The 15851-nt window shown below is 45.1% G+C and overlaps 1 protein-coding gene across 3 annotated transcripts in view; it reads right to left on the bottom strand.

Moving 5' to 3' along the window:
• Window positions 1-621: 621 nt before the first annotated feature.
• The window catches only part of ate1 (arginyltransferase 1), a 92958-nt gene continuing 77728 nt past the window's right edge, over window positions 622-15851 (bottom strand). For all 3 annotated transcript variants that reach the window (XM_084077154.1, XM_084077152.1, XM_084077153.1), the window contains 2 exons: window positions 15391-15511; window positions 622-3140 (listed from right to left, as the gene is read on the bottom strand). In XM_084077154.1, the coding sequence (XP_083933280.1) occupies window positions 2962-3140; window positions 15391-15511 (300 nt within the window). In that variant the 3' untranslated portion in view covers window positions 622-2961. The remainder of the gene's footprint in view (window positions 3141-15390; window positions 15512-15851) is intronic.

The following is a 15851-nucleotide window of genomic DNA, read 5'->3' as shown; positions in this document are numbered from 1 at the left end:
TGGCAGAAACAGGCTGTGGAAAGTCAGACTAAAACAACTATAGAGAGCCGAGCCACTGGTCAGATACAGTCCAGTCTATGGTCGGAGTTTGACTGTGTGTGTCCAACAGCAAGCTGGCAGGGGTCCTAGATGAGCAGGAAGCCCACCCAGCCAACTATAGAGGACAGACCGTCCCAGGAATAACTCTGCACATCTGCCCTTTATGTGGATGTTCATGTCAATGAGGTTTTCAGACTGGCTGCCAGACCAGGCCCTCGTCTAGTCCTGGGTGTTGGCCCGCTGACGTGGGACTGCCTTGGGCTCAGCCCAGCCCTGCCCTGGCTGAGAGCTAGGCTGCTGTTGACACTCCACTGGAGGGCCAGAGGCCATTTGCATTCATGTTCTGCCAGCTCATATATCCGACACCTGTTGCACGACCCAACTCAAACAAGCCCGACCACATCACAAAACGGAATCTGTGTGCGTATTAACTTCTTGTATCTTTGCAAATTTACATTCCACTTGTGCCAGTGTGCAAGGTTACACATTTATTACTGCCCTGTGGCAAAGATTACTCTGACAGTTGCAAGAAAGGTTGTCTTGCATAATTTCCACACAAAAGAAAGACACACAAGCCAAGAGTGAAGAAACAATCCCTTTATTAGGTTAAACCAATAATAACTGTCAATATTAAAAGAAAAGCAAATAAAGCTATAAATATGACATACAAATAGTTTAAAGTTGGCTTCACAGGAATCTGTTGAACAAAATATTGTTATTGTGGTTTTGTGGCAGAGCTTGGATGTTAAGATCAGCTGCCAAAACCATATGCCCCCATTTTAGTCCATACCGAAAATTCACAAATGTTTCAAAATAGAAAAACACAAAAAAAAAAACCTGACCAACAAATATGTATTTCACAAACAATTTTTAGATATTTCTGGCCACAGAAAAGAAATGTTCTCATTTCATATAAAAGCTGCAATCTGGAAGTTATTTTAATGAATATTTATCTATTTCAATCAATCTGTATGGTAGTGTGTTAATACAATTTATTACATGCCTTAGGTTGAATGCGCCATTCTGATTGGTCAATCACATCAATCACAGCATTCAATGGTTATTTCTTGATAGCAGACTGCTGCTATGAAGAACAGACCGTTGCCAGGGACGGAGATTGGGCACCTGGATCATATCAATCCACGGTGCTTGATTGTTTGCCGTATCCGACATGGCGGGCCAAGTAAACAATGTTATTTTAGAGCTAAACAGTACACTAAAGAATGTTTTTTTCTAAACATTTGAGGTGAGAAACAGGCAATGCAGTAACAGAATCTTGATTTGTGTTTGATCAGCAGTTCCTACCCGTGTTCTGTGAGCTGGCTGTGTAGCTCAGTCTAGGCTAGACGGACCTCATAGAGTATTTTCTTTACGCAAGCAATGAAATCGTTATATTTTGTGTCAATGTATTGATTCATTTTTAAGTAGCCATGGCCCATGTAGGATTATGAAGCGTGAGGGGGTCATTATTGAGAAATAAACCCCTCAAGCGTGATTCAAGGGATGCTGCATAACCCTGTCGGGGTTCATTATCCCTTATATACAGTAACTAGCACATTTGCAGTGGTTGGAGGTGGTCTCCCTATTCTTCCACTGAGAAATGTAGACCCTGGAGTCGGGTAGGACACCTACTGGTTGACAGGTAGTACCGCCAGGAGTGCATAAGGACAATACCTCCCCTGGTCAATGAGGTCAATGAGGGATTCCCTCTTGGGTGGTAGAATCCTGGGTATAACATTAAACTTATAGATTACAGCTTTAAATATTTGTTGCTGTGTGTGTGTGTGAGATCAGTGGACATTCAATGAGGAACATACGGTCACCAAGTTGAAACCGATCCCACATTAGTACGGGAGGACAACCATCACCTGTGAGAGATTCCGCGTATGTTTTCCACCTCTATTCCCATAAAGCAAGAACAATAACATAATATTCACTTATCTAACATGTTTCCAAATTTGAATCATACATGTGTAATGCATTTTGTTTGGGGTACGGGTCACCATACAGGGTTGAAAGGAAATGATTGAGTGCATGAAATCAAAGCAACATTGAACTGACTGCTCCCTATGCCCAATGTGGTCGGTTACGTTTATTCAAGTCAAAAGGCATAGCTGACAGCTAAACAGTGTACTGAGGCTGTTGGATTATAACAGTCTATAACATTTTCAACCTTTTTAATTTCAACGACCATTAGGCCACGGACTGCCATTTGATACCAATCTAATAACATTTGTATTTTGTCCGATAATGGTCAGTGATTTGGTCTAGAAAACCTTTACTGTTTATGTACTATAGGTATACTTCAAAATAGCAATTCTTCTACATTCTTTTATTATACTTGTATATGTAATAATGGTGATGATTAACTATCAATCATATAGCTGGGGACCCCATAGAAACCCCTCAAGGACTACTGGACCTCCATGGACCCCACGTTGAGAACCACTGGTTATAAAGGTAAGAGGTCCTGAGATACAAGTGATCAGGAAGGCCAGTGGGTGAACAAGTACTGAGTGGATACGGCTGTGTTCCAGCCTGTGCGGAGCGAAGCATGGTGAGATTACAGAGTGAAGCAGCAAAAAGCACTTTGCACAGCAGAGAGGACATGGGTGTACAGACATACAGACAATCAGACGGGCAGGCAGGCAGGCAATATATCTTCAACCACTTAAACCCTATACTTAGTTGACCGGAGTCTGCCAGGGCTCTATACTAGGCCCCCTCCTATTTTCTTTCTAAACTTACTATTTTTAATGAAAATAGCAGATCTACGAGCTCAGAACGTGTCACAACACGACGCATGGTGAGCTTAGATCTGCTATTTTTGGTGAATATTCAGCCCCAGAATAGGGACGCTAGGGTTCAAGTGGTTACGTGAAAAGGTGGGCAGCGTATGCGTGATGCTCCTGTGATCGAGGCTTAGGCACGGTAGAGCAAAATCCTCTCGGCGCAGACCTGGCCCACCAAGCCTCCGTATTGCTGCACCTCCGTCTCGTCGCTGGAGCCCTTGCGCTTGCGACTGTACGCAGCGTAGGGCATGACCGTCCGCCTGTAGAGGACCAAAGCCTTGCCCACGTCCTTCAGCACCTGGGCATCGCCTAGAAAAATACCAGGAGACAATAAGTGTATATAATACGGCCCAGGCTAGTTGCATCACATGCAACAATGTCTGCACTCTATCATGCACAAAATAAATAAATCAATAACAATTGCTCTCTCATGCAAGTTAACCTCTGAGTGACTTCTTGCTGGCAAAGAATTGCAATAATTCCAAGCTGTGGAATGATATAAAACTATTTCTTTCCCCCCCTGCTCCGCATCCAATTCCCTTGTGCCCTTGCGCTGGAGTCACGGAGGTGCGTTGGTTCGGCTAATTTGCGGGGCCTGTTTACAGGGGCCTTGCTCCTCGCTGGGTTTTGCCAACCTCAGAATCTCATTAGGCCTCGTGTCATAAAGTCTGCCAGCTCCCCACAGACCAGTGAAAAACACTGCTATGGTCCAAGCATCATGCAACGCTCAGCAGCTAATGTACTCTCTGGAGAGTTTGGAGGGGGGGGAAAACGAGGGTGAAAAAATGGCGCTGACACCGGAACCACAGCCTCCAGAGAGGTGAAACCCAGGGACGTGCACACAGATAGACTCTAGGTGGTGCTTGAGCACCTGCCCTTTGCCCTCTTGACCAGAAGTGCCCTTTTGAAAAAAGGGCACAGCAGGGGTCTTCAACAGGGGGTCCGGGACCCCTAGGGGATCCTCAGAGTTACTACAGGGGGTCCGCCAAATCTTTATGTGATATGATTTTTCTTTTTACCATAACCACTCGAAACCTAGCATCCCTTTTCTGAGGAGAACTTTAGCCAAAAATAGCCAATCTACAAGCCCACAAGAGGTATAGATGTAGAGGGAAAAAAGAGCAGACCAAGTAAACAAAAAAAGTATAATTTACTTGAGCACCTGCCCCTCAAAATGTCTGTGCACGCCACTGGTGAAACCAATCTATCCGAGTTCACCGGAGACTGCTTCACACACACACACACACACACACACACACACACACACACACACATAATTCACAGTGCATACTGTAGGTCTGAGTGCACACAGTGCACACAAACACCTGATTCGGATGCTATCAATGCATAGAATGGGAGATTATCACGTTCTATCAGACCATTGAATGGGCGAAGTAGGCGACCTACCGTCTACCCCGCGATTTATCAGACCATTCAGTGGGCGTAATCAGGAGCTACTGACCTACCGACGGAGATGACTTAAATACTTTAGTTTCGGTTTTGGTTTTGGTTGTTTCGGTTTCGGACCATGACGGAGGCGCGCAGTCTCAGGCGAGGTGGAGCCCCGCGACGGGCCACCGAAGGAGCTAAGGCGACTGAGTTGCCGTCCGGAGCGGTGCGACCCTCGCCTGTGCCTACTCAGCGCCGTTCGAGTTATGTACCGATATGGACAGAATCGTAAATATTGTTGTGGGGACTGCTCCGCCTCCGTCGGTAGGTCAGTAGCTCCTGATTACGCCCAATGAATGGTCTGACAAATCGCGGGGTAGACGGTAGCTCGCCTACTTCGCCCATTCAATGGTCTGATAAAACGTGATAATCTCCCATTCAATGCATTGATAGCATTCGAAGCCGGTGACACAAACCTCCATACCCAACAGGTCTGCTCATCATGCACTTCTATATCGATACAACTGCGCAACTGCTACTTGCCTTAACCCATTAAGACCGGTAACACATCCGTGTCATTTTAGAATTCTTTGGCTATTCATAAATAGCAGATATACAAGCTCATAGTGCGGCGACGAGTGCCGCGCTATGAGCTTGTAGATCTGCTATTTTTTTTAAATCGTGAACATTTGTGCAAATCTTTATATATGTATTTTTTTAAAGCAAACATTTGTAACTAAAATCTTTGCTTCTGCTTTTTTCAAAAACTGTTTTTAGAATGGGCCTCAGGTCTTAATAGGTTAAATGACTCATATACACACTCGCACACACATACAGTATGCCTTTACCAAATCATCAGCTCAGCCTCCAACAGCTGACTGCTGTGCAGCACTGGGTTGGCGTAGCGTAGCATGGAGGAAACACTTCCACATTCACCAGTGATGCTGCGGTCTGGAGCGCATCTCATCAGGTATCCGGCCGCATGAGTCAAATAGAACGAAGCTACGATTGGTATTAGCCAAACTCCCAAGGCCTCCCACTCAGAAGACACGAATACCACTATAATACCTTGCTATACCCATGTGGTGGGTATAGCGAATTCCTAAAAACATTCACAGCCGAATCTTATTCCTGCACTCCAGCTGAGACCTGGGTGAACATGAGACAGGGGGAGTCCAAAAGAGATACGACGGCCCAGACCGCTGGCCTAGTGGCCCTCCAGGCCACTAGGCTCCAATGTAGCCTGACAGCGCATCGCGGGTTTGAGGATCCCGAAGATCTTTGCTGCATCTCTCTCCCAAACCTCTCTCTCCCCGTTTCCTGTCTGTCTCTACTGTAAAAACTATAAAGACCAAAAAAGCCCCCAAAGAAATCTAAAAACTAAAAGAGACACAACAACGACAACACTAATTTAATAACGGTAGCCTGCAATGCTTATAAACAAATAATGATTTATCTTAAGACCAATACTACGTGCACATCAGTTCATTAAACAGTTCAAAAGGCCGGGCCATTTGAAACTGTGTCAACATGCTCCCTCACAGGATCCTGCTGATTGGTCAGTAATGATCCAGGAAGAGGATTTGTATCACAGATGAGATATCACTGGCCTGGGTGAGGTCCGGGACCCCCAGGGGTCCTCGAGAGGGTTCCAGGGGGTCACTAGCAAAATGAGTTTAATAGAGCAGGGAAATAGTTTAACCACTTTTAACCTACATATACATTGGCTATTTATTAAATAGCAGATCTACAATCTGACAATCCAACCTCCTGACATTATATAATTCAAGTTAATATATTACGTGAAAATCCTTCCTTGGCCTACTGGCAGCCTGCACAAGAATTCGGACACTGATCGGTCCAGCGGTTTGCAAGATTAGCCCCGACAAACACACACAAACAGACACTGTTCTAGACAAGCCCTGCCTCCTACAGAGCCACGCTGCAAAAAGTTATCCAGAGGTAAGGGCGTGTAGTCCAACAGCCTAACGTGACAGATGTACGGTTCCAGGAAGCTCGAAGCTTTTTTTAATTTGGTACAATAATTAAGTAAATACAATTAAAAAGCAGAAGTTTCGTCTCGAGCCACAAAGAATAGTTGGAAACTAATGCTGTCATTGCCGCCAAGACGGCCAATCCGCATCCAAAGCTTCCTTGAATTATTTATACTGCAAGCACAGGAGATCGAGGCTGTTGGAGGTCAGGCGTTTCCGTGCATCGCCGACGTGCGTGACGAGAAACAAATCACCGATGCTGTCAAACAGGCTGTCCAGAGGTTTGGAGGCATTGACATCCTGGTGAACAACGCCAGTGCAATCAACCTGACGGGAACAATAGAGACTCTGATGAAGAAAGTTGACCTCATGTTGGCAATCAACCTGCGAGGATCCTACTTTACGTCCAAACTCTGCATCCTCCCACCTGCTGAAGAGCAGCAAAACACCTGACATCCTGAACCTGTCCCCCTCCTCTGAACTTGAACCCCATCTGGTTTAAGAACCATCCAGCGTACACCATGGCCAAATACGGCATGTCCATGTCCTGGGGAAGGGCAGAGGAGTTCAGGGCTCAAATGGCTGTCAACGCGCTATGGCCAAAAACTGTGATCCAGACAGCTGCCAACTTAACAGGACTGATTCTCATGCCTCCTTAAAAACACAGCAGAGGAGACATCCTTGTTGCAGAGATCGAAGCAGTGACCTCCTTAACTGGACTGATTCTCACACCACTTTAGAATTCCATCTATGCAGAAATATAAACTACAAATCATACACAGCTATTTAAAATAACCCCTGGACAGCTTTTCATACCACCTTAAAATAACCCCAGACTAGCAGGACTGATACTCATATCCCCATCAAATTCAGTGAAGGCTGTGACCGTCTTCAATTCCTCAGACCACCTTAACAGGGCTTAAAACGTAATGAATTCTTAACAGGACAGTAATGAAAACCCGCCGTGTCACCTTAAAAAGGAACGGCAATGCAGAAATCACACACCATCTTTTAACAGGTCACCATGGTAACTCAGCATCACCCACATCCTAGTTCACCTTAAAGGGCCGTTCACACATTATAACTATATAACTATATCGTTCACCATTGCAATTTTTTTAATAGTTGGCGTGAACTACACTTGACTTAGAACGATTTGTATAAATATATTTTTTAAAGTTATAGTGCTCAGTGTGAACTGCCCTTAAGGGCTCAGTCACACAGCTGTGACGCCAGGCCGCTGAGTGCGTCAGTTTCTCATCATGATGCAGCTTGTGGGCAGTACCGGTTTTCTGGCGTACATCGTTTGACTTGAGTTGGCGTTTTGGCTCCCTGGAGGAGAACTGGAGAACTGCAGGTGGGGTGCCTGCCAAGTGAGGTTTCAGATGGTTTCGGCGTGCCGCGGCGGGGAGCGCCGCCTCTTTGCAACCATGGAATGTTAGAGAACGCGACCTAATGCATATGTTGACCTTGCCTGCCGGACCACCTTAAAGCCACCATATCACCCCTTCAAAAGATTTCAAAGGATTTATATACAATGTGATATCAACTGTGATCTTCATATCAAAATTTCAAAGGTATGGCATAAAAGAAAAAGTAATCCAGGCATGTGCAGTACTGTATTACTTTCTTTTTTGGGCTTCTGACTTGCACAAAGAAATTCTTGAATAACAAGGCACAGAATGAAGCCCTGATTGCGTGCACAAACCCACAAAGGACCACAAGTCTTGCCATTTCCCTTGTTCAGTCTCTACTTTTCAGTTCTGTGTAACAATTTCGGTTTGGTAATATTTCCACTGGGTCCACACAAAGAGAAGGAGATTCTTGGAAAAAGCCCCGAGCCTTTTTCTCTTCCCCTCTCTCTAGAGATATATTCAATGAAGATTTTTCTGTCCACACTATGCGTCCATGTTTAATTTAATAGCTTAATTTCACTGTTCACCAATGCCCCAAGCTTGGCATCCACACCATTCTGAAGATAAAATGCTGAGTCATATAACCTGAAGCTCCATTACGCAAGTGCAGATTTTCAAATGAGGATAGAAGGCAATATGTTAAACATCGTCTTACGGGGTCAATGTACTTCAACAGATAATAAACAGGTTATGTAACTTTCACATGATCATCATTTTGGCACTCTGAGTATTAGTGTCCTAACAACATGGCAGTGGAATGTATTTATATTCTTTATTATGCTTCCTCGATAACTCAGGCTAATCGCATTTGTGTCGTCTCCGAGTCCCCCCCAGTTTCTCCATCCTGGAATGTGACGGATCCACAGTTGAACAACTGCAACAATGACCTTGCGTCTCTTTGCTTCCTCTTCCATTGCAACGTCCGTGACAGAGGAAATGGGGGAGGGAAGGGACTTGTGTGAAGGCATATTAAGGAATGAACACTTCATAAACACTAGTGGACAGTGGTACAGCTGTCAAACAGTCAATTAACCTCTACAGTAACACAGACCAGAGCACAGAGAGGAGTCCGGTTGCTGCTCTCTCTCTCTCTCTCTACATCTCTCACTCAAGACAATCCAAACATCCGTTCATCGCATAAACACTCGTTTACAACTTTCCCTTTCTGCTTCCTCCTTCCTTCCTTCCATCCATCCATCCGTCCCCATTTCGGATAGTCTCCAGACCCAATGCTGTCCGGGAGAAGATGGGGGGGTCCACCGGACGTCCAGTGACACGGCAGCACTCCAGGGTTGAAGACCTCCAGGGTCAGGGTTCAAGGGTCGGAGGAAAGAGGAGTGTTGAGGGAGTGAGAGGGTCAGGGCTGAAGCGAGGGGCCTTGACACCTCTCGTCATGTTTCTCTGCCTCTTCCCGTCCATCTGAGGATGTCTTAAGACTTGCACACTGCACACTGGTCAATGGCAGGCCACATGGTTCACCTTCAGATAAGACCACTTCCTGTGACCCTATGTTGCAATGTCCCCCCAAAAAGGGGACTTCATCATGGACAGAAAGAATGAAAAGTACCGCTTTTGTTAGGCTCAAGGTCCTACAGACCCAGTCAAAAAAAGAAAAGGAAAAAAGAGCCTGTCTGGGAGTTAGCAATAACTCCCTTGTGTCTCCCTGTGCTCTGACAGTGGAGGATTTGAGAGAGAGGAGTGATGCCCCCTCTCTCACCTTGAGTCTTGGCTTGAGTGGAAGACACAGAGAGAGGAGTTGGGTGAAGTGCCTTCGACTGCGGGTAGCTTAGAGAGTCAGACAGGCTGATTAAAAGAATGAAAAGTGAGCCAGACGGGTATAAAAGCAGTAGACTTATGGAGTGTACTGTGGAGAAGGCAGGGAGGCTGGAGGTATTGTGTGGGTGCTGTCAGACAGGGGCTTGTAAACATCCCGGGCCCGTCTCTGTCTTTTTCACAAACCACTTTCTGTTACCTCACTTAACATCTCGCCTTGTCTTAGCAGGGCCACACCAGTTCACGTGTAGCAAGTGTAAAAAAAACAGACCGTTACAAATTAAATGAATACTGAAAATGTTACTGCGTACATAATGTATATTGTGCGAGTATGTGTGTTGTGTGTGTGTGATGGAGAGAATAGTGTGCGTGCGTGTGTGCGTGTGTGCGTTTGTTGGAGTCAGCGTACGTGGATGTTTAAAGTTTGGCGTATCTGGTTTGGCGCCTGCTTGAGGCACTTAAGGTTCATGGGGTGACTCGCGTGTCATGCTCTTTTTTTTTTTTTTTACAAGACTTTATCCTGCAGAGAGGGCAATGCCCCTACTTCTATGTCAGCCAAACACAGATTACAAGCGAGGGTGTGAGTGTGTGTGTGCGTGTGTGTGTGTGTGTGTGTGTGTGTGTGTGTGAGAGAGTCAACCCATATGTGCTGTACAGAATGCGTGTGGGCGTGCATACTGTGTACATGTACGTGGGGTCACAAAGAGAGGCCCCTAGAAGTGTGAGCAACAGGCACGCAATCAATGGGATCCAGCTTTGGACAAGGTTGTGTAAACTTTAGATTAACACTGTTCCCACACCTCATTAGGACAACGCTGTATCCTACACACCCCGACAGCCTAAATGGACACCTGACAACCTCCCCCCGCCCTCTCTCTCTCAACCAGGGTGGGTCCCTCACAGCCCCGGCCTAATGTAATGTCAGCCTGTGGAGAGGTTGGGATGAATGGACTACAGCTGGGGGTTTTGTTCAAATCAAATCAGACCTTATTTATATAGCAGATCACATATATTAACATGTAACACATTTGCATTTAAATTAACCACGTTAACCCTGGCTTCCCAATTTTGGGCAAAATTTCACTAATAAAAAAAAATAAAAAAAATACATCACATCGACAAATTTTGAGATTGTAGATAGGCCATTTCACTATATGTCGTACAGCAAAGTATACAGGGCTTAAGCGGTTTAGTGAAAGTGTGTCCAGTATGGAAGGGTTTTGTACCATCATCTTTATACTGACTGATATGGAAAGATAACAAAGTTGACATTGTCATTAGCACATTTTTGATCTTTTAAATTGCTTTTGTCCAAAGTTTTGTGTTACTGTCCTACGATCTTCGATATACATGAAATTCATGTATGTCCTAGTGAGATGTAAAGTAGACAACGCTGTCTGCTGGTGAAACAGCAGTGATTGTTAAATGTGTTACACATAGCGGGAGTCTGCCTCCACCAGCGTGCTTGTAGGGTCCAGGAAGGTGCCTGCTTCCATGCAGCATAAATGTTTTTTCTCAAGTAGGCGTATCAAACAATGTTGTTGCTTACAATAAAAATGCTATTTCTGTGAAATTATAGCTTTTATTGGCTGGTTACAATCATTTCATTTAAAATATGATAATAAAAGGGTCGGACCAATATATTGGCAATATATACATATTTATTCAACTCTTTAACCTACAAATGACGAGATTTCTCGTCATATTTTTTTCCCGCCTCCCTGGATTTCCTCTGCATTTTTTGACGAGGCTATATTCCACGGCCTATAACTAGCGAACAGGGGGGGTCGCGCACAACAACAAAAAAAGAAATCTGCGGCTTATCAAACAATGTTTTATTTCTGGCAGTCAAAGAGTTAATCAAATCTACGTTTTTCAAAATGATTAGAAGATGTTGCACCTTTTTTTGTCTCTTTTTCGGTGCAACATCGGTCAGGCTCTACTCCCCATAGCAACTGATAGGGACCACAAGGCTTCTACCCACTGAGTGAACATCTCAAGGGGGAGGAACATGGCTTGATTTAGGCCATGGGACAGGCCACAGGCTGGCCCTCTGACAGTTGGGGCTGGGACCGCAAACCTCAGCAGGGTGCCAGGCTACTGCTGCTGATGACCCGGTGACTGACTGACCGCCGTGTGTATTTTTGGAAGACAACAATCCTTAGCCACCACCACCACCGGTCTGGCAGGGGCCATCTTTAGCTCCGGTTCCTGGCCCACGACTTGGTTGCCTGGCCTTGGAGCCAACGATCATGCAAGCTGGTGCTGAAATGTACTGGCACCGCATTCCGACACACAGAAACCCAGGCCTGAAATAATGTCCGGGCCTGTCCAAGATCAACAGGCCATGCAGGAATGGAGGCACCACAAGGGCAGGAGAAACACGCAGACACACAGGCGCATACGTCCAGAGAGACACACCGTAACCACAGACTAAAATCCCCAAGTGTGTGGGCCATTACGCTGTCTTCAGTAATTTGTGCCTTGTTGGGGCTCAAACCTGTGACTGAAGGGAGGAGGTCAGACCTACCGCCAGCTAAGCCGTTAATGACCATGCCGTAATGTCCATGTTCTAATCGTCTCTTAAAATACCATTCACTTATAGTTGTACCTGGGCACGCTGCGTTGACTGCCACTTGAGTCAACAAAAGGCTGTCAGCGAAGTGAACCTGAGGTTCCTTGAGAAAATTTGAATAGTAGTGGTTCTGACCATCGGTGGCATATTGATTAAGTCACTCAGAGCACCCGCCCCCCCAAATACTGAACACTGCCATGTGTTCAGCTTGCCATCTCCTCACTGGATTCTGAGAAGCCATAATTCATACTTTAATATGGAGTGTACTAGTTTCTCAGTAACTTAATTTTCTCAGTGCCTCTCAATTCTGGGCATTCACTTTGGCCCATCATATGAGCAAGCGGAGAGAGATAGAAGGAGAGGAGACTGGTGCCAAAGGCACAAAGTTTTGACGTCACAGGTGTGAGTGTATACGTACGTTGATTCCTACCTGCCTGCATGGTCCAACTATGGATCACTCGGACAGGATAATACCGTTCTCCCTCTCCACGTCAATCTACCTCCCAACTTCTTTCTCACACTCTCTCAGTGCCTGCCAACCTCCCTCCCTCCTGTTTCCCGTTGCTATAAATTCTTCTTATGTCACAACACGCTCTCCATCTCTCGCTCTCTTCTCTCTCTCTCACCTGCACATTTACCAGACTCCTCTCTGCCTCCTTTAACGCCCCACTCTGCCTCTTCAGCAGTGGTGTATAAAGTACAGTACTTGAAAGCTATACTTTAGTAAAAGTATAGATATATTACTCTAAAGTGACTCTTGTAAAAGCTAAAGTCATCCATAAGAAAATCACTTGAGTAGCTCACATTGAATGTACTCAAGTATCAAAAGTATCTGGTGTGAAAATGTATCAAAAGTAAATGTACAATTATCAAAAGTACGAGGTGCTTTTCATAGTACAAAGAAACGAAATAACCATTAGTTGTTTTCTCTGTGATCCTTTTGAAAATACTTATAATAATGTGTCCCAGCATCATTATTTCAGGTGAATGATCTCACCCAGGCCTATGTTCTATCACAAATGTTGGAAGCTGAACATTCTAATGTTGATTGAACAATGGCTACATTCCTCTGAAACTTATACACTGGTTGAATTCTAAGAATCCCAAAAGCTTACAACAGAGAGGTACATACAAACGTATAGCAAAATATTTGCTTGATATGGCTATGGGTGTTGATGTTCATCTTCCTCTTAAGCAGGTGCCGGCATTGTGTCATTATCACCACTACCACTTCTATCGCCAACATTGGACGAGTTAGTTAGCCAATGGTGTCATGTTTGTGTTTCCAGAAATTGACGAATATGCAAATGCCTCAGCTGTGTGGTCTCGTCCTCAACTTGTCTCGACGACACCACCAGCTGTTCTCGCACAAATGAGGTGGATGATCTAATATCACGATGAGAGACTGGCAATTATGTTCAGATTTTATTGTGTACATGTGTTAAAGTTAAAATAGTGATATATATAAAAGTTAAGTATGGATCCTCCCAAAAACTAGTACTGTAACGAAGTACACACAGCTGTATTTTGTTACTTTACACCACTGACTTTCAGGTTCTTTATCTTCACACTTCTTTCTCCTCACTGTCATACCTATGGATGGTTCTAAAACAAAAAAAACACACACTTTCCTGTTCATTGTCCCTGGTTGATGATGCGGATTAATGGGGAAGTGTAAACACCAGAACAACTCAGGTTACGGCCCGGACGATACCCTCAGGCTTGTATACAAACGTGCACGTTAACACACACAGACACTCTCTCTCACACTTGCGTGCGCACGAACGGAAGAACGTACACGCGCACTGTACGGATCTCCTGTCCGTCAGTGTTAATTCATCTTTCTGTAGCTCTGAGTGTAAAATGTGTACAAATGGCCCTTATGGGTCCATTTGAAATGGACTCTCAGAGTTAACTCTCTGGATATTACAGTGTAGCACCAAAGGCTACTGCATACAACACTGTAACTTCAAGTTCATTTGAGGTACAAGGTGTTGGTGTTCAGGACAGCAGTTTCCTCTGCATACTGCAGAGAACTGCAGAGTCAACAGCACACGACTGGCTGTGTGTGTGTGTGTGTGTGTGTGTGTGTGTGTGTGTGTGTGTGTGTGTGTGTGTGTGTGTGTGTGTGTGTGTGTGTGTGTGTGTGTGCGTGTGCGTGCGTGTGCGTGTGTGTGAGAGTGTGTGTGTGTGTGTGTGTGGTAGGGGGTTAAACAGGGAGAGGTTGTGAAAAACAGCACAACACTTTCTCTGCAGTAAACCAATTCTAACTACCCCCCCCTCCCCCTGCTCTGTGCTCTCTCCCTCCTTCTCTCTGGTCCAGACAACGGCGTCTGCCAGTCTAACAGCTCTGCACAGTCTATTACCACCCGTCATCATTATTATAATGACCCTTTTTTTTTCGGTTTAATGACAGTGTCAGCTCTGCTCTGACCACAATAACCCCCCCCCCCCCACCCCCCCAAAAAAGAAAAGAATAACAAAAAAAAACAGGGAGAAAGAGCGCGATCAGGGCAGCCCGCACTCCGCTGACCCTGGGTCAGTGACCGCACGCTATCGGGATTGAGCCCAGAAATTTCAACACACCGCCACAGCACGACCCAGATCAGGTCGTAATGAAGGGGGGGGGGGGGGGGGGGGGGGTTCCATGGGTTCATCCAAAACAGCCTGCAGGCGTAGTTGGTAGTAGCCAAGAATTTAGACCAGGGGTGGTTAATTTTCTCCACATATTATAAAACATGCTCATAAAGCTGGTTCTGGTGTTGAAATGTACTGGTCACCTGTATATACGATGGAAAAGTCTGCCCTTCGTGTCTGATGAGCATCTGACGCTTTCATTGGTTGACTTAAAAAGTCAACCTCACACGCACATAATAGACTTTTTGTTTGTATGCTACAGACAACGATAAAAACAGAGCTATAATTCACTCACATTTAAAGTGCTGATTAAACCCTTCATATTAAAGGGCTAGGACACTTTGTTAGAGGGTACCTTGCCAAAGTTGCCATGATGTAACTCCAAAGGTGGGCGAGATATCCAAAATTGTTTTACTATTTGAAGATCCGGCCTAAAAGAGTGACTTTGAGAGCTGTTTCATTGTACAATGAGAGTCAATGAGGAGCCTATTTTTGAATTATTATATTTATAATCAATGGAAGAACTATTTTTGATATCTCTATGTAGTTACCTCACATCATGGCAAGGTAACTACACAACCCAAACCTCTAGTCTAAAGTGTCCTCCTTGCCCTTTAAATACAGTTGCCAATCTCTGCTCTAGTCTAGACTGCCGGTGCTCCAAGAGGCCATGGAGTTCAATAGGTTTGGAATATGGAAAATACTGTTTTAATGTTTCTTTTCACTATAAATGCCACACAGGCTTAATTTTGGAGTGTGGTGACGTAAGGTGGTACCTGTGTCAGGGTCCTGGTTGAAGCGAGAGTAGCGGGATTTCTCCAGATTGGGTATGCAGCTCGGTATAGGCACCCAGACGTAGGTCTCTGGACACAGCAGGTCTGAAGGGAGGTACTGCCCCTGGAGAGAGAGAGAGAGGGAACACAAAGACACAATTAAGTTTGTACTTAAAAGTCCCAGTGAAATGTTTTTTTTTTTCTCGGTTATTTCATTTTGACGTTTCAATCTGAAATGGTAGCCTGTATATTTTTCTGAACCAAACAGAAGGTATAGCCAATACAGGGCATTGTAGCCTGCAATGCCCTGCATCTCACGCAGCTCGAGGGAGAAAGAGAGGGACTCAGGTGCATGTTACTACGTTGCTTATTTCTCACCACCAATGTTTTCAGATACACATTTGAATGTACCGCTTGAGTTTAAAACGAGTAATGCACCGTCGGCCATCATCTTGAGTCGGCTC

The sequence above is a fragment of the Gymnoscopelus microlampas genome (genome assembly GCF_963454915.1).
Source record: "Gymnoscopelus microlampas genome assembly, chromosome: 13".
Taxonomy (NCBI): domain Eukaryota; kingdom Metazoa; phylum Chordata; class Actinopteri; order Myctophiformes; family Myctophidae; genus Gymnoscopelus; species Gymnoscopelus microlampas.
The sequence above is the reverse complement of the archived record's forward strand: the minus strand, read 5'-3'. Positions and strand labels throughout refer to the sequence as shown.